The 20,826-nt window shown below is 49.9% G+C and overlaps 1 protein-coding gene and 1 long non-coding RNA gene across 4 annotated transcripts in view; one reads left to right on the forward strand and one right to left on the reverse strand.

The window, feature by feature from the left end:
* PLXDC2 (plexin domain containing 2) overlaps nucleotides 1–20,826 on the reverse strand; it is a 290,185-nt gene that overhangs the window by 35,922 nt on the left and 233,437 nt on the right. For all 3 annotated transcript variants that reach the window (XR_010306540.1, XM_064162532.1, XM_064162533.1), the window contains exons 8-9: nucleotides 10,640–10,735; nucleotides 8,838–8,919 (exon numbers count right to left, since the gene is read on the reverse strand). Coding sequence is in view for 2 of the 3 variants with exons in the window: in XM_064162532.1 (XP_064018602.1) it covers nucleotides 8,838–8,919; nucleotides 10,640–10,735 (178 nt within the window). In the remaining variant the exon portion in view is untranslated. The remainder of the gene's footprint in view (nucleotides 1–8,837; nucleotides 8,920–10,639; nucleotides 10,736–20,826) is intronic.
* Nucleotides 7,397–8,796, forward strand: LOC135185637 (uncharacterized). Its single transcript, XR_010306542.1, has 2 exons — nucleotides 7,397–7,757; nucleotides 8,554–8,796. It is a non-coding gene; the product is annotated as an uncharacterized LOC135185637 (long non-coding RNA).

Genomic DNA, 20,826 nt, shown 5'->3' on the forward strand with positions numbered 1-20,826 from the left:
TGAACAGCCACAACTCTCCTCTCCTGTCCCTTCCTCTCAGTTTATCAGCTTGGTTCTACTACTGCAAGAAAAAGCTGAGGTGTTTGCCCTGAAGAAGTACTTGATACAGCTCTCAGGCAGTATGTGTCTATTTTAAGACACCAGATCTGAAGCATGTAAGGGGATGGTTCTAGTCTGAAGGATCCCACACCATACCTAGTGAATTGGGTGGTCTTGCCTTGACACACAGTCCCCTGCACTCAGCTCTGATGAAGATGCACATTGAGTAGTGGGTTCAGCTTTAGGCATCTCACTGCAAGAAGAATATCAAGGTGCTGGAGAGGGTTCAGAGAAGGGCAAGGAAGCTGGTGAAGGGTGTGGAGAACAGGGCTGGTAAGGAGCAGCTGAGGGAGCTGGGGGTGTTTAGTGTGGAGAAGAGGAGACTGAGACCTCAGTGCTCTCTCCAGCTCCCTGAAAGGAGGCTGCAGCCAGGTGGGAGTTGGTTTCTTCTCCCTAGTAACAAGTAATAGAGGAAATGGCCTCAAGTTGCACCAAGGGAGGTTTAGACTGGAGATTAAAAGAAACATTTTCCTTTAAAGGTATCTCAAGCACTGGGGAAAAGGATCACCAGGGAGGTGGTTGAATCTCCATCCCTACAGAGATGTGGTGCTTAGGGACATGGTTTAGCCCCAGCCTTGTTAGACATAGAGAATGGTTGGCCTCGATGATCTTAAAGGCCTTTTCCAACCCAAATGTCTCCTCTGAGCCTATGGCTCTATGTCCTAGGCCCCTGAGATCTACTGCACCTTCACTAGGGCTCTGTTCAGGGGCTGATCTTGTTAGGCTGATTTGCATTACCTGTGAGAATTGCTCCAGACAGTCTGTGCTCGAGGGGAATTACAGCAATTCCACAACAATTCCACACAACCCAGCTACTAACAAATTCCACAGACTTATCCAAAGATGCAGTAGGGCTGTTTATCCCTGCAGCAGGCTGAGGGAAGGTTTTAGTTCATCTGGCTGCAGGCTGCCCTTCAATAAAAACATGTGAAGAGTTCAGGATGGTTTCCATTCCATAGCACTGCTTTTAAATGCACCATTTGGTACACTGCACTGCTTTTACATCATTACCAGATGTCACCTCAAATCTACCTTTGGGCTCCCTGAACCTTCATCTGTCTTCTAAGCACAACTGCTGTGACACCTGAGGATATCCATGAGGTTCAACAAGAGCAAGTGCAGGGTTCTGTGCCTGGGCTGAACAATCCTCACTGTCAATACAGGCTGGGGGAGGAGAGGACAGAAAGCAGCTCTGAGGAAAAGGACTTGGGGGTGCTGGTGGGGGAGAAGCTGGACAGGAGCAGGCAGTGTAAGATGGCAGCAGAGAAGACCAATGGCAGCCTGGGCTGCATCCAAAGCAGTGTGGCCAGAGACAGAGGATCCTGCCCCTCTGCTTGGTGGAGACCTCACCTGCAGTGCTGTGTCCAGCTCTGGAGCCCTCAACGCAGGAAGGACATGGACCTGATGGAGCAGGTTCAGAGGAGGCCAGGAAAATGGTCAGGGGGTTGAAGCAGCTCTGCTATAAGGACAGGCTGAGGGAGCTGGAGGTGTGCAGCCTGGAGAAGGCTCCAGGGAGACCTAATGGGAGCCTTCCAGTACCTGAAGGGGGCTACAAAAATGCTGCAGAGAGACTGCTTGCAAAGGCCTGCAGGGACAGGACAAGGGCAAGAGCTGCAGACTAAAGCAGAGCAGATTGAGACTAGATGTAAGTAACAAGTTCTTCACTATGAAGGTAGTAGAACAGTGCAACAGGTTGCCTAGGGAGATGTTTCAGGGGAGGTTGGACAGGACTTTGGGCAAACTGATCTACAAAAGAATGTCCCTGCTGACTGCAGAGAGGTTGGACTGGATGACCTTTGGAGATCCCCATTATTCTATGTCTATAATCTCATGAAGCTCCCTCCATGAAGCAATACCACCACTGGGCTGACTGCTTTGAGAAGATGCTGTGTTCATTAAGCACCTCTGCACCACCTCCTTCTCTTGCTGGACTCTCACCAGGCTTTGCTATGCATACCAAATCCTCAATTGCTGAGTGTTAATTTCCTAACAGCTTCTTGCCATCCCTGTATTCAGATTAGCTTGTCAGATCAGAAGCAAGCAGGAGCTTGGACAGGATTTGAGGATGATGGGTGTGGAGCAATTTTCTGCTCAGTGAAGTATGGACCAAGGCCTTATCAGGAATGTTTGGAGGCTGGTAAATTCACACACTCATTCTTGATAGGTTCCTTGCAGTTGATTAAGAAGACCAAGTGCTGCCTCACCACAACAAGAATATGGTGCATTATCATCAGAGCAAACTGTGATAAAATACTAGGATCTCTACTCAGATTTTGAGGTTGCTTACTCCATAATGGCAAAGAACCTTACAGAAGCTAGAAAAGCAATAGTGGGGCCCTGCTAGTATTACTGAGTTCCACAGTGCCATGTGCAAGGTCCTGCACCTGGGCCAGGACTATCCCAAGCACAAATCCAGGCTGAGTGAGGAGTGGCTCAAGAGCAGCCTGGAGGAGAAGGCCTTGGGGTGCCAGTTGTTGCCAAAGTGCCCAGGAGCCAGCACTGGTGGCTGGCAGCCCAGAGCCAGCTGTGTGCTGGCTGCAGCCAGAGCAGGAGAGCAGCAGCACAGGGAGGGGATTCTGCCTCTCTGCTCAGATCAAACCTTCAGCACTGCCTCCAGCTCTGGGGCCTCCAGACCAGGAGTTGCTGGAGAGGGTCCAGAGGAGGCCACAAATATGATCAGAGGGATGGAAAACCTCCCCTATGGAAACAGGCTGGGAGGGTTGTGTGCTGTTTAGCCTGGAGAAGAGAAGGCTCTGGGGAGACCTGAAGGAGGCTACAAGAAAACTGTGTTGGGACTTTGAACAAGGGCTTGGAGTGATAGGCCCAGGGGCAATGGCTTTGAGGTGGATGGGAGCAGATTTAGACCAGAGATTAGGAATGAATTCTTTGCAGTGAGGATGGTGAGACAGTGGCACGGGTTGCCCAGGGAGGCTGTGGCAGTATCTGGGCATACTGGTTTCTCTTTGTCTGAAGCAGCACTGTGGACACAGAATTGTTGTTAATTGGTCTGGGTTGGAAGGGACCTTAGAGATCATCCAGTTCCAGCCTCCCTGCCAGAGACAGGGACATCTCCCACTACCCCAGGTTGTTCAAGGCCACCTCAAACCCAGCACTGAACATTTCCACACTTGGAGCCTCTACAGCTGCTCAGGGCAATCTATTTCAGTGTCTCACCACCCTCATGGAGAAGAATTCCTTCTTCACATCTTATCTAAATTCAGATTCTGCCAGTAAGAAGCAGTTACCTCTCATAATCACCATCAAATTCATGTGTATACAGAGGAGGGAATATGTTGTACAGAACACACTCTGAAACCTGGAGCCCTTCTAAAGCATCTTGAACGAGCTTTTCCTTGTCAGTTGCTTATGAATCCATTACACTGATTGGATTAGATACACTCCCTCTGGTGGTCTGCTTAAGCCAGACAAATGCCTTAGTTTTTTGGATTTTCTAATTCAATGGCTAAGATGCTGTGGCCAAGTCTGTAGTAATTGAACACTGCTGTCAGTTAAACAGTGTTGGGCTCAAAGCAGCCCAAGCACAAATCAGAGAGGCAGTATCGCAGAATGGTAGGGGTTGGAAGGCACCGCCAGAGATCATCCAGTCCCACCCCCTGACAGAGCAGCATCACCCAGGGCAGGTCACACTGCAACACATCCAGCTGGAGTTGGAAAGTCTCCAGAGAAGGAGAACCTCTCTGGGCAGCCTGCTCCAGGACTCTGTCACACACCAAAGAGTTTCTTGTTATGTTGAAGTGGAAGTTCCTGGCTTCCAGCTTGTACCTGTTGTCCCTTGTCCTATCCCTGAGCTTTCCAACAACATGTCCCTGGACGTGGGAGGTGCCAACAGCTTTGTGTGCAGCATACTGCTGTGGATGACTCTTTGCCTGGTGGCTGCAAGTTGCCCAATATTTACTGAATTCAACATAGTTCAACAGGGAACAGCAGAGGAGAGCAGAGCTCTCTCCCTGACTCACTGATACCAAGCAGAGGAGAGCAGAGCTCTCTCCCTAACTCACTGATAACCAAGCAGAGGAGAGCAGAGCTCTCTCCCTAACTCACTGATAACCAAGCAGAGGAGAGCAGAGCTTCCTCCCTAACTCACTGATAACCAAGCAGAGAGCAGAGCTTCCTCCCTAACTCACTGATACCAAGCAGAGGAGAGCAGAGCTCTCTCCCTGACTCACTGATAACCAAGCAGAGGAGAGCAGAGCTCTCTCCCTGGCTCACTGATAATGAGCAGAGGAGAGCAGAGCAGAGGTTTTTCCTTGACTCATTGCTACTAGGCAGGTTGTTTGGTTTTGATCTTTTCCTCCATCAAAATTTCTCTCTTTCATTCCTTTTTTCTGTCCCCAAGCTAATCTGATCTGCTGTCTCATGGACACCCCAGTGCTAACATCAGCCCTAAGTGCTCACCAGGAGCCAGAAGCACCAATCCTTGCTTTGAGTGTCAGAGGCCAAGACTGAATTTTGACAACCAACCCCAAAGGATCAGCATTAAAGACAGAGGCCCACATCTTTCTTCTTCCTCATGCTCCTGTTTGAGTGTTTCAAGACAAGGCTGGATGAGGCTTTGAGCACCCTGGTCTGCTGGGAGGTGACCATGCTCAGGGCAGGAGGGTTGGAACTAGATGGTCTTTAAGGTCCCTCCCAAGTCAAGTCATTCTATGTTTACATCTTCATTCTGTATGCTCAGAGAGAATGCTGCTCATTTTTGTGCTGACTCTGTCTGGGTGCTGCTCTGCCCAGCCAAGAAATGTTCTCATAGAATCACAGAATTGTTTTGCTTGATAGAGACATCTAAGATCATTGAGTCCAACCTTCAGCCTAAGACCATCAGGGCCATTCAAACAAGTGCCAGAGTGCCAGGTCCACACTTAGATGACATAAAACTGCTATTTATACTAAAAGTCTTTGAGCCAACACTAAATTTAGGGCTTGCTAGGTGGGATGTGCAGAAAAACAAGCAAACAAAACCTTCCCTCACCCTCTTCCTTGTGATAATAGTAAAAATTTCCAGACAGAGACTCAGATGGGAAAGTTAACTAAGCATGTTTCCAATTATCCTTCTAAAGGAAGAATAAACAAAGAGGACATCTCAAGCTTGCCCAGGAGGTCAGAAGACAAACAACAGCCAACTATTTCTTTTATTTTTACCTAAGCTACCCTAAGGGCACCATGGAAAACTCTCACTTGATGTTTCAACTGTGTAAATGTTTTCTTCAGAACCACAGGTGTCTAAAGATTTTCCCCTTCTCCCCTTTCTAAGCAGTGTGGAATGCAAAACAACTTGTTCCTTTACTACCTGTTTGTGTTGAGGGCAGGAAGGCTCTGCAGAGAGATCTGGCCAGGTTGGATCCATGGGCTGAGGTCAGTGGGATGAGGTTTAACAAGGCCAAGAGCCAGGTCCTGCACTTTGGTCACAACAACCCCAAAGAACACAGCAAGCTTGAGGCAGAGTGGCTGGAAAGCAGCCTGGTAGAAAAGGAGCTGGGGGTGCTGGTGCACAGCAGCTGAACACGAGCAGTGTGTCCAGCTGGCCAAGAAGGCCTCCAGCACCCTGACCTGGATCAAAACCAGTGTCACCAGCAGGAGCAGGGTCCCTGGTCTGGGCCCTGGTGAGGCCACAGCTTGAGTGCTGGGGTCAGTTCTGGGTGCCACAGTATAGGAAAGACATTGAGGGGCTGGAGGATGTCCAGAGAAGAGCTCTGAGGCTGCTGAAGGGACTGGAGAGTGCTCCTCTGTGATCCGAGCTAGGAGCTGCTCTGGCAGGGGGATGGATTTGATGATCTCTCTAGGTCCCTTCCAACCCCTGACACCCTATGATCCTGTTGCAGCTTTTACAGCAGCTTTCTGGTTTCCTAGCAGGGAACTCTGTTGTGTGAATGATGCAATGCATGGATTGCATTTCATGCAAGGAGAGCAAAAAACCAAGATGATGCTGTTCTTGGCACTAGTACTGCTCTGGCTAAACGGGGTGGTAGCTTGATGAGAAAAACAGGGTTGTAGAATTGGTACAGGGTTTTGCTTCCTGCTTGCTTGTTAGCCATAGGTAAGCCTGACTACTCTGAAAGATCACAGAGTCACCACCAGGGCTGGAAAAGACTTCTGAGATCACCAAGCCCAACCTATAACCCAACACCATCACATCAGCTAAACAATGGCACCAAGTGCCACATCCAACCTTTGCTTAAAGACCTCCAGAGATGGTGAGTCCCTAAGCAGTCCACTCCAGAGCCTAATCACCACGTGAGGAAGTGCTTCCTAACATCCAACCTAACTCTCCCCTGGCACAGCTTCAGGCCATGCTCTCTTGTCCTGTCACAAGTTGCTTGAGAGCAGAGCCTGACCCCCACCTGGCTACAGCTTCCCTTCCGGTAGTTGCAGAGAGGTGCTAAGGTCTCCCCTGAGTCTCCTCTTCTCCACCTCCCTCAGCCTCTCCCCATCAGCCCTCCCTTCCACTCCCTTCCCCAGTCTCATTGCTCTCCTGGACCCGCTCCAGCCCCTCAATATCCTTGCAGGGAGGGCCCAGAGCTGCACAAAGAGCTCATTTTAGAGTACCCAAGTGCTACTGCAGCTCACCCGAGAACACTTGTGTGTGCCACAGACAGAGCTCTTAGACAGCAGCCCCAGCTGCCTCAGCCTCTCCTCACAGGGCTGTGCTCCAGGCCCCTCACAGCTTTGTCGCCCTCCTGTGGACACCTTCCAGCACTTCAGCATCTTTCTTAAACTGAAGGGCCCAGAACTGGACACAGCACTCAAGGTGTGGCCTAATCAGTGCTGAGTACAGGGGCAGAAGGTCTTCCCTAGTCCTGCCGGCCACACTGTTCCTGATCCAGGCCAGGATGCCATTGGCCACCTGGGCACACTTCTGGCTCATGTCCAGCTGCTGACTGGTACCCACTGTCCTTTCCTCACTTCCCAGAGCAGTGTGTCCAGTCAGCTTTGCAACCCAGAACCACCACTCCAGCCTTACTCCTAAGCACCTGCTTCTGCTTGCTTCAGAGCCCCCTAGGAGCAGTCATTTGAACATGGACTCTAAATATTAATTTTCCTTGTGCTCCAGGCACTTCAGAAATGTCTGAGCCAATACTTCACCTGCACTTTGCTCTTGTTTTCCCAAGCAGAGCAGCAGAGCAATGTGTATCACAACAGGAAACAGAAGTCCAGGTTGATTTACAAGGCTGTGACTGAAGAACAGTGACACGCAGAAAAACCTGGAGCACTCTGAACTTTCCATCCCCCAGGACTGGTTTCCCTCTTGAGCAAGTGCTGCTTTATTAGAAGGAAAAAACCCAAACCATTTTGACACAGTTTGACCCTTGAAGATGTTTGATATGTTTCCTGTGATGTGATTTCATTAAGGACAAACTGCAAACAGAATGGCTTTTCAGATCACTTACTCCAGGACTTGAAGCTTAAGAAAACATAACCAAATTGACTCCAAGTTCCTACTTCCATACCCTGTCTGACAGCTATTTATCTGCAGTATTTAGGAACTATTTCTCCTTTCAGCCTGCATCCATTTTACAGAGAACATTTCTGACCCTCCTCATGAGGGCTGGAAGCCACAAAATGCCCCAAGAATCCATCGTGGTGCTGCACCTGGTGTCAGGGAAGTGGGATGAAATAAATTCTTGCTTTCAAGGTCAGTGAAGGTGAGTGAAGAGCGTTTTGGAGAAGCTACAGCTGCAGAGTTTTCATTTTGCTGTGTGCTCCAGCTGCTCCACAGAGGCTAAATGGCTCCTGCTATTGACTTGGCTGGCCTTGGCATGCTGGCTGTGAGAGGCTGAAAAGACTCTAATGTACTCACTAAGTGTCATAGGAGGTTAGAAAAGAAAAGGTTTTGACTCTTTGGATGTGTTGCTCTCCTTAAGGTTAAAAGTGTCTATAGCTGCATTACCACTTTGCATCTCCATGCAGCTGGGTAATCTTGAGGTGCTGGAACATGTCCAGAGAAGGGTGATGAAGCTGGTGAGGGGCCTGGAACACAAACCCTATGAGGAGAGGCTGAGGGAGCTGGGGATGTGCAGCCTGCAGAAGAGGAGGCTCAGGGCAGACCTCATTGCTCTCTACAGCTACCTGAAGGGAGGCTGTAGCCAGGTGGGGTTGGGCTCTTCTCCCAGGCAACCAGCAACAGAACAAGGGGACACAGACTCAAGCTGTGCCAGGAGAGGTCTAGGCTGGATGGTAGGAGGAAGGTGTTGCCAGAGAGAGTGATTGGCATTGGCTGCCCAGGGAGGTGGTGGAGTCCCCATCCCTGGAGGTGTTGAAGAAAAGCCTGTCTGAGGCACTTAGTGCCATGGTCTAGTTGAATGGCCAGGGCTGGGTGCTAGGTTGGACTGGCTGAGCTTGGAGGTCTCTTCCAACCTGGTTGATTCTTTGCATTTTTGATGAAGTCAGAGGTCATTGGGATAAAATATTGTGATTATATTTCTTGCTCTCCTCCAACAGGGTTTTCAAGTAGGCTTTAAGGAAACAGGAACAAGGACTTAACTCCCAGATCAACGTTTTGACTCCTCTTGCCTAATTTATTTCCTGAAGTGAAATGGTACAAAGATGTGCCTGCAACTGAGGTTTGTGTTCATGTGGATGGATGTATACCTGACCTAAACAGAACAATCCTGTGTGCTGGTTGACCTACAGGGCAGTATTTTTGACAGCCTCTGTGCACAGTTGCATACCCACACCCACCCCCCCACCCCCCCCAGAAGAAATAAACCCCTCATTTTCTTTACCTTTGGAGTTTACTGCACCAGCTGCAATTGAAACCAATCTGGGCAGTGACACAGGGCCCACAGCTGGTAAACTGGAGACAAGCTGGGACACACAGAAAGAATTACATTAGTCTGACAAAGAACTCCTTGAGAAAAAAGCACGAAAGAAGGGGGGAAAAAATTGGCACATTGAGGGGCCTAAGGGGTTCACACATGTCCAAAGTAAGCCACTGAGCCCAGCCCAATCCCAATGCCCTGCAGAACTGTATGCACAAAGGTGCATTTTACCTGTAGGACTCCCATTTGTATTCCATTTGTAAACACAGCCCCACTCCCACATCTGTTTATTCAGCTTCACCCTTAAATTGTTATCTTTTTGCTTAATCTTAAGCATTTCCTTAAGTCTCTCTCTTCCTTGGCTCCAGTGTTCCCTAGTGATGCTAAGGTTCAGAAAGAAGCAGATAATGAGACTGGTAAGAAGGTGTGGAAGAGTTAAGGATTGGATTGAAGTGGCTGCTCCCACCTCTTCCCACAGCAGTGCAGCTGACAGCTTCAACCCAGAGATTTCTAAACAAGGCAGTTGTACCTCGGACAAAAGAGGCAGATGAACTGCAAAGTGTGTTTGGGGAGATTCCTTTGCTGTATACAGAAGGATTTGTGTTTGCCTGGCAAGCATGAAAATTACAGACTCACAGAATGCCAGGGGCTGAAAGGGACCTTGAAAGCTCATCCAGTCCAACTGCCCTGCCAGAGCAGCATCACCTACAGCAGATCACACAGGAACACATCCAGGCAGGTCCTGAATATCTCCAGAGAGGGAGACTCCACGACCCTCCTGGGCAGCCTGTTCCAGGGTTCTGTCACCCTCACAGGGAAGAAATTCCTTCTCATGTTTCCATGCAATTCCCTATGCTTCAGCTTCCACCATTGCCCCTTGTGCTGTCCCTGGGCATCACCCAGCAGAGCCTGGCTCCAGCCTCCTGGCACTCACCCTGCACAGCTTTGTAAACATCTTTATAAGCAGTTTCCTCCTTTCCAAGCTAGAGAGCCCCAGCTCCCTCAGGCTCTCCTCATAAGAGAGATGTTCCACTCCCTTAATCACCTCTGTGGCTCTGCACTGGACTCTGGTTCTTTCTTTATTCTTTCTTGAGGAAGCAAACGGACAGGCAGTGTCACCCTCCTCCTGAAAAATGACTGGGCACATACTTCATTCAAAACCTGCTGGGAGCTATCTACCTAGAAACTAACTTGAGCTGCACGAGGACAGGCTGAGAGCCCTGGGGCTGCTTAGTCTGCAGAGGCTGAGAGGGGATCTGAGCAATGTCTATCAATAGCTGAGAGCTGGGGGTCAGGAAGGGAGGGACAGCCTCTGCTCACTTGTGCCCTGGCTTAGGACAAGGGCAAGGGATGGAAACTGCAGCACAGGAAGCTGCACCTCAACATGAGGAAGAACTTCTTGAGTGTAAGGGTCCCAGAGCCCTGGCACAGGCTGCCCAGAGAGGTTGTGGAGTCTCCTTCTTTGGAGCCTTTCCAGCCCTGTCTGAATGTGTTCCTGTGTGACCTGTGCTAGATTCTCTGGTCCTGCTCTGGCAGGGGGGTTGGACTGGAAGCTCTCCAGAGGTCACTTCCAACCCCTAACATGCTGAGATCTATGAGGATGCACTGAGTAATCATCATCATCACCCATCTGGGAATGAATCTAAGAGAGGAGAAGTGGATCTGCCCATGACGCCAAGCGCACAGATAAACCATTTCCGATGGTGTTTGTGTGGCTGGGAAGTCATTCCCAGCTGCAGGTCCCCCCCAGGCTGTGTCTCACTCACTTGGCAGAGGAATCATCTCAACAGCTGAGAGATTGGTGATCTTGGACATCTGCAGCTCCACACGGTGGTACTCATAAATTGTCCTTCGACGAACATCTACCAGGAAAGGAAAAGAGAAACATTTTCATCCTTTACTGCACGAAAACCACCACCAGCAGGTTTGCTGCTGACACCAAACTGGCAGCAGTGGTTGACACACCAGAGGCTGTGCTGCCATTCAGAGAAGCTGGCCAGGCTGGGCAGTTGGGCAAAAATGAACCCAAGGAAGTTCAACAGGGATAAGTGCTAGAGTCTTGCACCTAGGGAGGAGCAACACCAGGCACCAGGACAGGTGAGGGGTTGACCTGCTAGAGAGTAGTTCCATTGACAAGGACCTTGGAGTCCTGGTTGATAATAGGTTATCCATGGGACAGCAACGTGCCCTTGTGACCAAGGCGGCAAATGGTGCTCTTGGGTACACTAAGAAGTGTGTGTTCAGCAGGACAAGGGAGGTTGTAATGCGCTACAACACGAGGCAGCTCCCATCTAAAGGCACTAGAACATTTCCCCCTTATATTAGAACATCAAATCAGAGAAGTCTTCCTAAACAGCCTTTGTTGTGCATAATCCTTACAGGAGCTGACAGCACTGAAGGTTCTGAGAGCAGAAATTCAATACAGTCAATGGGCTTTGAGCACACAGACACCTCCAAGACCCAGGCACAAGATGGGTGTGAGACAATCACAGGCTGGTTGGACCCCAGATCAATATCCCATCATCTTTTCTGTATATTCCAGGCTTTAGGTGTGTGGCAGATGGGTGACCTCACAGATCAAAGGCCCAGCTTTGCTGCCTGTCTGACACCACGAGGATGAAACCATTCTGTGACGTCCTGGTGGGCTGGATTCAAACTGCCTGCTAAATGAATCAAAATCTATGCTAAATGCAATGATTAAGCCTATGGAATAACCTCAGAGAGGGATAAAGGGTTACATACAAAGGATTAATAGTCAATGGCTGGTCTGGGTCCCTTCCAACCTTAACCATTCTATGATTCTACATGCAGCAGAGGAGAAGGAATTACAGACATAGAATCAGTGAGGTTGGAAAAGACCTCCAACATCTTCAATTCCAACCATCAACTCAACCCCACCATGGCCACTAAACCATGTCCCAAAGTGCCACAGCCACAGGTTTCTTCTTCACTTCCAGGGATGGGAGCTCTACCACTTCCCTGGGCAGCCTGTGCCAATCCCTGACCACTCTTGCAGCAAAGAAATCTTCCCTTATCTCCAACTTAACCCTCTCCTAGTACAACTTCAGCTTAGTTACTTTCATCCTACGACTGGTTACTTGGGAGAAGAGACCAACAGCAGCCTCACTCCAGTCTCCTTCAGGGATTTATAGAGAGCCATGGGGTCTCCCCTCAGCCTTCCCTTCTAAATACTGAACAACTCCACACCCCCAAACTCAGAGTCTTAGGTGCCCTTCTGTGTGAGCAGCCCTGCATGGATTAGGGCACACTCAGCTCTTTGGTATAACAGCTGTGCTTCTGCAGCTTGAAGAGGACTCCCATGGGCTCCCCAGATGTTCAGCAATCACTTAGCACCAAATCCAAAGTGGCCTTTTTTTGGAGTCTCCAGGTAGGAGGAATGTTGTAGGATTTTTTCCAGGCAGAAAATCAAACCTCAGCTAAAACCAGTCCAAGAATAAGCACTCTTTTTGGAGGGAAGGGAGAAAAGTCCACTAAGGTGTCCTGTGGCTAAAGTGCCTTTTGGCTCAAGTAGATGAAGCTTTTAAAGAGAAGTGGGTGGTCAGCCTCTGAAAGTATGTGTGTGGGAATGCCACTGACACCACACAGAGAATCAGAGAACACTAGAGCTTGGAAAGGACACGGAAAGATCATTCAGTACAACCCCCCTGCCAGAGCAGCATCACTCAGGAACACATCCAGGTGAGTCTGGAAACTCTCCAGAGAAGGAGACTCCACAACCTCTCTGAACAGCCTGCTCCAGGCCTCCAGCACCCTCACAAGGAAGAAGTTTCCTCTTCTGTTCCCGTGGCACCTCCTCTGCACCAGCTTGCCCCCAGTGCTCCTTCTGCTGCCCTTGACCACTCCTGAGCAGAGCCTGGCTGCATCCTCCCAACACTGCCCTGCACATCTTCAGCACAGCAATGAGGGCAGCCCTCAGGCTCCTCTGTTGCCAGCTCCCAGCCCCAGCTCCCTCAGCCTGGCCTCACAGGAGATGTTCCACTGCCTGCAGCAGCTTGGAAGGCTCTGGGCTGGATTCTCTCAAGCAGTTCCCTGAGGTCCTCCTTGAGCTGAGTGGCCCAGAACTGGCCTCAATATTCCAGATGTGGCCTCAGCAGGGCAGAATAACCATCAAGCTGTTTGTGTCAGCTGGAACAGAATAATCTGTCAGGAGGAGGAAGCAGAGCTGTGCTGGGTGGAATAGGCCTCTCCTGCATCACCAGGGTTGCTGCAGAGGAAGCAGCTTCCCTGCTGCCAAAGCTCCAGGCATAGGCAGGCAGTGTCTGGCTCTCAGACAAAACCAGTTCTATACAGCCCCAAATCAGTACGTCAGCCAAGCAGACTGCCTTGTTTAGAGGTCTTGTTCAGTTCCCAGTTTAGTCTGAGGAAAAGAAGACTGATAGGAGACCTCACTGCTGTCTACAGCTACCTGAAGGAAAGTTGTAGAGAGGTGGCTGTTGGTCTCTTCCACAAGTAACAACTGGTAGGACAAGAGGAAATGGCATTAAGCTACACCAGGGGAGGTTTAGGCTGGACATTAGAAAAACCTTTTATAGCAAAAGGGTTACCAAGAACTGCAAAAGACTGCCCAGGGAAATGGTTGAATACATCTCTGAATGTATTTAAAAGCCATCTACGTATGGTGCTCAAGGATCCAGTCTAGCAGTGGCCTTGGTAGAGTTAGATGATGGTTGGATATGATAGTCATAGAATCACAGAATTGTCAGGGCCATGGGCAGGGACACTTCACACTAGACCAGCTTGCTCAGAGCCACATCCAGCCTGGCCTTAAACACCTCCAGGGATGAGGCTTCCACCACCTCCTTGGGCAACCTGTTCCAGTGTCTCAGCAACCTCATGCTGAAGAACTTCTTCCTAACATCCAGTCTGAATCTGCCTATTTCTAGTTTTGTTCCATTCCCTCCAGTCCTATCACTACCTGACAGCCTAAAAAGTTCCTCCCCAGCTTTCTTGTAGCCCCTTTCAGATACTGGAAGACCACAAGAAGGTCCCCTTGATCTTGAAGGTCTTTTCTGACCACAGTAAATCTGTGCCTCTGTCTTAACTTTAATTTGAAGCTGACTTTCCTATGCCCCCACCCCTTCTGCCAGGCATCTCTAACAGAGCTGGTCTTGTCTTTGACCTACGAAGTCATTCTGACCAGTTAAGAGACAGAGATGGGCACGTGCCATGCACTTCCCCTAATAAATGCCCTAGCCATGTCCTTCAAATCCACTGGACAGAAATGGTTTTCGAGATGAGAGCTAATCCTGTGCTGGGATGAGGAAACACCTGCCAGCAGCGTGAGCTGTATGCTCCAAGCATTCTGTCCCATCAAAGCACCTGCCAGTAAGAGTGACCAGGAAATGTGTTTGAAATGAACTCCTGTCAATGCTGAAGGCTCTAATTTGTTGCCACAGAAATCTTTATCCTCCTGTCCAACAAAGTAAGCAAATGAATAGAGCACTTCAAATGATAGGTACTGACACTTGAGCTGAATTCCATTTCACCCCAGCAGCACTGGTACAGACTGGTGTGCTCAAATCCTGTTTGCTCTCAACCTTCCCTAGCAGACTCCTCTCAAGCCTTTCAAGACGGGAGCAGCTTCTGGTCTTCCACAAATCCAGCAAGAATCAGTGATGCTGATTGTAAGAGAAATGTTTGTCTGCTCAGGCATACTTCAGCACCACTGCTGATCCCATTAGGCCTCACTGCCTGGCACAGTCACAGAATTAACCAGGTTGGAAAAGACCTTGCAGATCAAGTCCAACCTATCACCTAACACCTTCTAATTAATTAAACCATGGCACCAAGTACCTCATGCAGTCTCCTTTTAAACAGCTGCAGGGATGGGGACTCCATCACCTTCCTGAGCAGCCCATTCCAATGCCAATCACTCTTGCTGGGAACAACTTCTTCCTAACATCCAGCCTGAACCTGCCCTGGCACAGCTTCAGGCTATGTCCTCTTGCTCTGCCACTGCTTGCCTGGGAGAAGAGATTCAGGTTTGATCTCTGCTTCTTCAGGAAGATGGCTGTGTGTCCTGGTAGGGCATAAAGACTGCCAGGCTGGTTTAACCCTTGCTCTCCTCCTCCTCTTGCAGGTCCAGGAGTGGAATTAGATGAGCAAACAATAAGTGTTTGCTCCCAGCAAAGCCGTGAGGGTGAGAGGTTGAGCACCATGTCAAGTGTCTCCTGCTGCCCCTCGACGTGCCTGTGTGGTCAGAGGAGGCAGGAAGCTGTTAATTCCTTGGCCAGAACAATGGTGCTAGTGCCTATAGGCCAGTTTCATTTTCAGAACGCTGTACTGGCTGTAGCCAGGTGAGGGGTGGTCTCTTCTGCCAGGCAACCAGCAACAGAACAAGGGGACACAGTCTCAAGTTGTGCCAGGGCAGGTATAGGTTGGATGTTAGGAAGATGTTCTTCCCAGAGAGAGTGATTGGCATTGGAATGGACTGCCCAGGGAGGTGGTGGAGTCATACCTGGAGGTGTTCAAGCAAAGCCTGGATGGGGCACTTAGTGCCATGGTCTGGTTGATTGGATAGGGCTGGCTGCTAGGTTGGACAGGATGATCTCAGAGGTCTCTTCCAACCTGATTCTATTTAATGCCAGGTGATTTAGAAACCACCTTTCTGCCTCTCTGCACTGACTCTCCACGGGGAGCAGCACTCACTCACAGCTCTAACTGGGAATCAGGGTGGTCACCTGTTTGCAGCTCAGTAGCAGCATCTCAGTTCTTCTCTCTTTCCTTCTGCCTTGAGTAGTTTGTATTTCACCGTGGGATCATTATCCCAAGTTTTGGAAGCATCTTTGTACAGGAGACTCGCTCAGGGACACAAAGCACTGTAAGTACACTTGCTAGAGTCAATGCTAAGGCTCCATAAGCACAGTGAGAATGTTCCTGGTTTCACATTCCCATTTTCCCCAGGTTCTGCCTGTTTAAACTGTTACTTCTGTGTTTATAAAATACTCTCTGTGCAGCTACTTCCTCTCGACCAAAAATCCAAAGAATCTCAGGGAATTTTCCTGGCTATTAATAATGCAATGTAATGTTCATACAGAAATTAATGGCCATAATTAATAACTGATGATTCATTTCCAGCACTGTGCCCTTGAGTATGCACAGAAGGGATCTAACTGCTGCACAAAAGCTGAGCACGTAGAGATGCTGGCAGAGGCACCTTCTGAGAGCTCTGGATGTGCTTGCAGGTCCCCAGGCTGCCAACAGGAGCTTTCAAACTGATCTGCCTGGCCAGGCTGTAGAAACGCGCAAGTGTAGATTCCTCTGGCAGCCTTCAACTGAACCACACCAAGCTTAGCTCCTCAAAATCCACCTTCTCCTCCTCTAGAATGCTGAGCTTGTACTCCCTTAACAAAACAGGGCAGGAAAAGCTAAACTCAAGAAGGTAAACAGAAAAAACAAATCCTCTCCCCTGACACCTTCCCCCTCGACCCCGGCACACACACTCCTACTGCAGCCTGAAACACATGCTGCCTTTCAAGCAGCTGGAACTTGTCTTTGTCTTCTGCTCTCTGTTTAGCTCTTCTACAAATGAATAGAGGGGCAGAATCACCAAGCGCTCGTGAACCTGTGCCCTTCAATCTGCACCTGAACTTGACAGGGGTTGGTGAAATCATCTGGTGTCAGTAGCATGTGTGTCCTGGGCTGCACTGAAAGATGTGTGGGCAGGGAGGTGATTCTGCACCTCTGCTCTGTTCTGCTGAGACCTCACCTGCACTGCTGTCTCCAGCTCTGGAGCCCCCCACACATGAAGGGTATCAGATTGTCAGAGTGGTTCTAAAGGAGGGCCACAAAGATGATCAGAGAGCTGAAGTTGGGTCTATTTAGCCTGGAGAAGGCACCAGGGAGACTTTAGAGCAGCCTGCCAGTACCTGAAGAGGAACTGCTTGAGAGAGCCCAGCCCAGAGCCCTCCAAGTTGCTGCAGGCAGTGGAACATCTCCTGTGAGGCCAGGCTGAGGGAGCTGGGGCTGGGAGCTGGCAGCAGAGGAGCCTGAGGGCTGCCCTCATTGCTGTGCTGAAGATGTGCAGGGCAGTGTTGGGAGGATGCAGCCAGGCTCTGCTCAGGGGTGGCCAAGGGCAGCACAAGCGGCACTGGGGGCAAAGGAGGTACCACGGGAACAGGAGGGGAAATGTCTTCCTTGTGAGGGTGCTGGAGGCCTGGAGCAGGCTGCTCAGAGAGGTTGTGGAGTCTCCTTCTCTGGAGACTTTCCAAACCCACCTGGATGCATTCCTGCATGACCTATTCTAGCTGATCCTGCTCTGGCACAGGTATCAGCTTGGATGATCCTCAAATGCCCCTTCCAATCCCTAGCACTCTGACTCTGGGTAGCTTTGTCACAGCAGTTTCACACTACATAAGTCCAGGTAAGTATTCTATGGAAGAGAAGTGCCAGAGTTAACTGAATGCCCTAGACAGGGAGAGTGCTCTGCAGGCACAGCAGTGCCAGGCGAGCATCAGTAACTTCCCAACACAGCTAAAAGGTCAGTAGCTAGCAATAAACCATTCTAAATAGGTGTCCAACAGCTGCACAATCTCTCTGGTACTTTTCCATCACATAATCACTTTCCCTCACCCAGCATTCCTCTGCTAGAACCTGTAATAGTGGAGGGGTCAGTCTTGGGTTTTAAGTTATACGTTCAGACAAATCAAAATCTCTGTCAGTGCAGGACTTCCTGGGAACTGGGGCTGGCCACATCCCCAGCAGAGGCTGCTAAACAAGGCCATATGTATTCAGACAGCTGCACTCCCCTTTTCAACCCTGGCTGGGAGAGGAAACACAAGGTGTGCATTTGGTAATGCACGAGGCCAGCTGAAGCAAACAATTTATCCAACGTGTCCCACTGACACTGCAGGCAAACTGGGAAGAATGGATCCTCTCCCCTGGCACCTTCCCCCTCAATCTCTCCACGGCCTGTCAGAGATTCAGAGAATGGCTTGGGTTGGAAGGGACCTCAAACATCATCCAGTTCCAACCCCCCTGCCACGGGACATAGGCTGCCCAGAGATGTTGTGGAGTCTCCTTCTCTGGAGCTCTTCCAGCCCTGTCTGGATGTGTTCCTGTGTGACCTGAGCTAGATTCTCTCTGGTCCTGCTCTGGCAAAGGGGTTGGACTGGAAGATCTCCAGAGGTCCTTTCCAGCCCCTAACAGCCTGTAACCCTGTAAAGGTCTAGTGTCAAGGAATGTCACTGCCCAGCTAAACCATTCTGTGCCAGCAGGCAAACACAGAGGGCTGCAGGAGGTGGCAGGCAGTGGAACACGTTACACTAATGGAAGCTAAGAGCAAACCCTGTGAATTTAGAGTGATAACTGTGAGGATCACTCTGCAGAGAAATAAGTGACAACATTACCAGCAAGGCAGCAGCAAATTAAACTTTGCTACTTCCCAGTCAGTGCTGCACCTTCATACAATAAATACAAGTGACTAAGCCTTCTTCCACCTCTCAGGAGTGCTGAGGCTCTTTCAGGGGCTTCACTGAAGTAAACAAACTGCAGACAAATCTTCTGCCAACAGCTGTAACATGCAAAGCTGCCAATTACATGCTTGAGCTACACTAGGTACAGAGTGGCACTGACCAGGGAAGAACACAGCTCAGCTACAGGTTGGTTTGTGTACGCTGTCTGGCTGAGTGGTTTTGGCAGCGTGAAATGCTTGGTTGTCAAGGCAGGGATGCCCCAAAGAGGTGCACATCATCCTGAAAGAGGTGTACCTCGCTGTGAGGAAGATATTGAGGTGCTGCAGCACATCCAGAAAGGGAGGATGAAGCTGGTGAAGGGTCTGGGGAACAGGGCTAGTGAGGAGCAGCTGAGGGAACAGTGCGTGCGTAGCCTAGAGAAAGGGAGGCCAAGGAGAGAGCTGCTGGCTCTCTACAACTCCCTGAAAGGAGACTGGGGGGAGGTGGGGTTTGGTCTCCTCTCCCCAGTATCAAGTGACAGGATAGATGAAATGGCCTCAAGTAGCCCTAGGGGAGCTTTAGATTGAAGATCAGGGGAAAATTCCTTTCCTGCAGCAGCAGTCAGGTGTTGGAACAGGCTGCTGAGGGAGATGGAGTCACCAGCCCTGGAAGTGTTTAAAAAAACCACTGTGCACTTTGGAACATGAGCCAGCAGTGTGCCCAGGTGGCCAAGAGAGCCAGTGGCATCCTGGCCTGCATCAGGAGTGGTGTGGTCAGCAGGAGCAGGGAGGTCATTCTGCCCCTGTACTCTGCACTGGTCAGACCACACCTCGAGTACTGTGTTCAGTTCTGGGCCCCCCAGTTTAGGAAGGACACTGAGATGCTTGAGCGTGTCCAGAGAAGGGCGACGAGGCTGGTGAGAGGCCTCGAGCACAGCCCTACGAGGAGAGGCTGAGGGAGCTGGGGTTGTTTAGCCTGGAGAAGAGGAGGCTCAGGGGTGACCTTATTGCTGTCTACAACTACCTGAAGGGTGGTTGTGGCCAGGAGGAGGTTGCTCTCTTCTCTCAGGTGGCCAGCTCCAGAACAAGAGGACACAGCCTCAGGCTGCGCCAGGGGAAATTTCGGCTCGAGGTGAGGAGAAAGTTCTTCACTGAGAGAGTCATTGGACACTGGAATGGGCTGCCCGGGGAGGTGGTGGAGTCGTCGTCCCTGGGGCAGTTCAAGGCAAGGTTGGATGTGGCACTTGGTGCCATGGTCTGGCCTTGGGCACTGTGGTAAAGGGTTGGACTTGATGATCTGTGAGGTCTCTTCCAACCTTGGTGATACTGTGATACTGTGAACACAGTTTTGTGGGCATGGTGGTGTAGGGTTGACAGTTGGACTTGAAGATCTTAAAGGTCTTTTCCAAGTTTCAGGGGTGTTTGGGCCACCCAAGCTGTGACTGGGTAGGTTTAGATGGGCATTAGGGAAAAAAAAAAATCAGAGAAAAAGTGGTCAGGCACTGGAATGAGCTGCCCAGGGAAGCAGTGGAGTCACCAACCCTGGATGTGTTTAAAGGTACTTTGGATGTGGTACTTGGGGATATGGTTTAGGGTGAACCTTGTAGAGTAGGGCTATGGGTTGGACTCAGTGATCCTGAGAGGCTTTTCCAGCCTGGATGTTTCTGTGATTCTGCAATTTATCTTCTTGCAGTGCCTTAAGCAGCTCCCAAATAAAGTAACTCAACAATTCTACCCTATCTCTTTTCTAGCAGTTGGCTGGAGCTATGCCTGATTTACCACCACTGAACAACAAGAACAGGCATATTTTAAGAGCATCTGACACTGGCTCTCCGTGGGCCAACATTACTTACCAGTGCTGTCAGGGTGCTATTGTGTTGCCTGTGCATGCTAATATAAACATGTTGTATTGAAAGCACAACTGAGCCTGAGGAAATTCCACTCTGATCTCCCCTGGATTAATAATAGCCCCACTGGAAGCTGCAAACAAACACCACAAGGCATTGTGGATCCACACCAGCAAGTGGTTAAGGAGACAAGCAGGACACTGCACACAGAATGGTAGGGGTTGGAGGGACCTCTGAGCATCATTGGGTCCAACCCCTCTGCCAAAGCAGGTTCAGCTAGAGAAGGTCACACAGGAACACATACAGGTAAGCTTTGAATATCTCCAGAGAAGGACACTCCATCATCTCTCCGGGCAGCCTGCTGCAGGGCTCCATCACTCCTATATTAAAGAAGTTCTTCATGATTTAGATGGAACTTGAATTTGTGTCCATTACTCCTTTCCCTGTCACTGGGCACCACTGAAAAAAGCCTGGTCCCATCCTCCTGCCACCTGCTCTTTAAGTATTGATCAGCATTGATTTGATCCTCCCCTCAGTCTGCTCTTTTCCAGGCTAAAAAGCCCAAATTCTCTCAGTCTTTCCTCACAGCAGAGTAGCACAGAAACAGATCCACCAAAATGGCTTCTGCAGGGGCACAGTACAGACTGCTCACATTCTGTTCTTATCTGCCACTCCTGAGTGGAGCTTAATAAAC

The sequence above is a fragment of the Pogoniulus pusillus genome, chromosome 23 (assembly GCF_015220805.1).
Source record: "Pogoniulus pusillus isolate bPogPus1 chromosome 23, bPogPus1.pri, whole genome shotgun sequence".
Lineage (NCBI taxonomy): Eukaryota > Metazoa > Chordata > Aves > Piciformes > Lybiidae > Pogoniulus > Pogoniulus pusillus.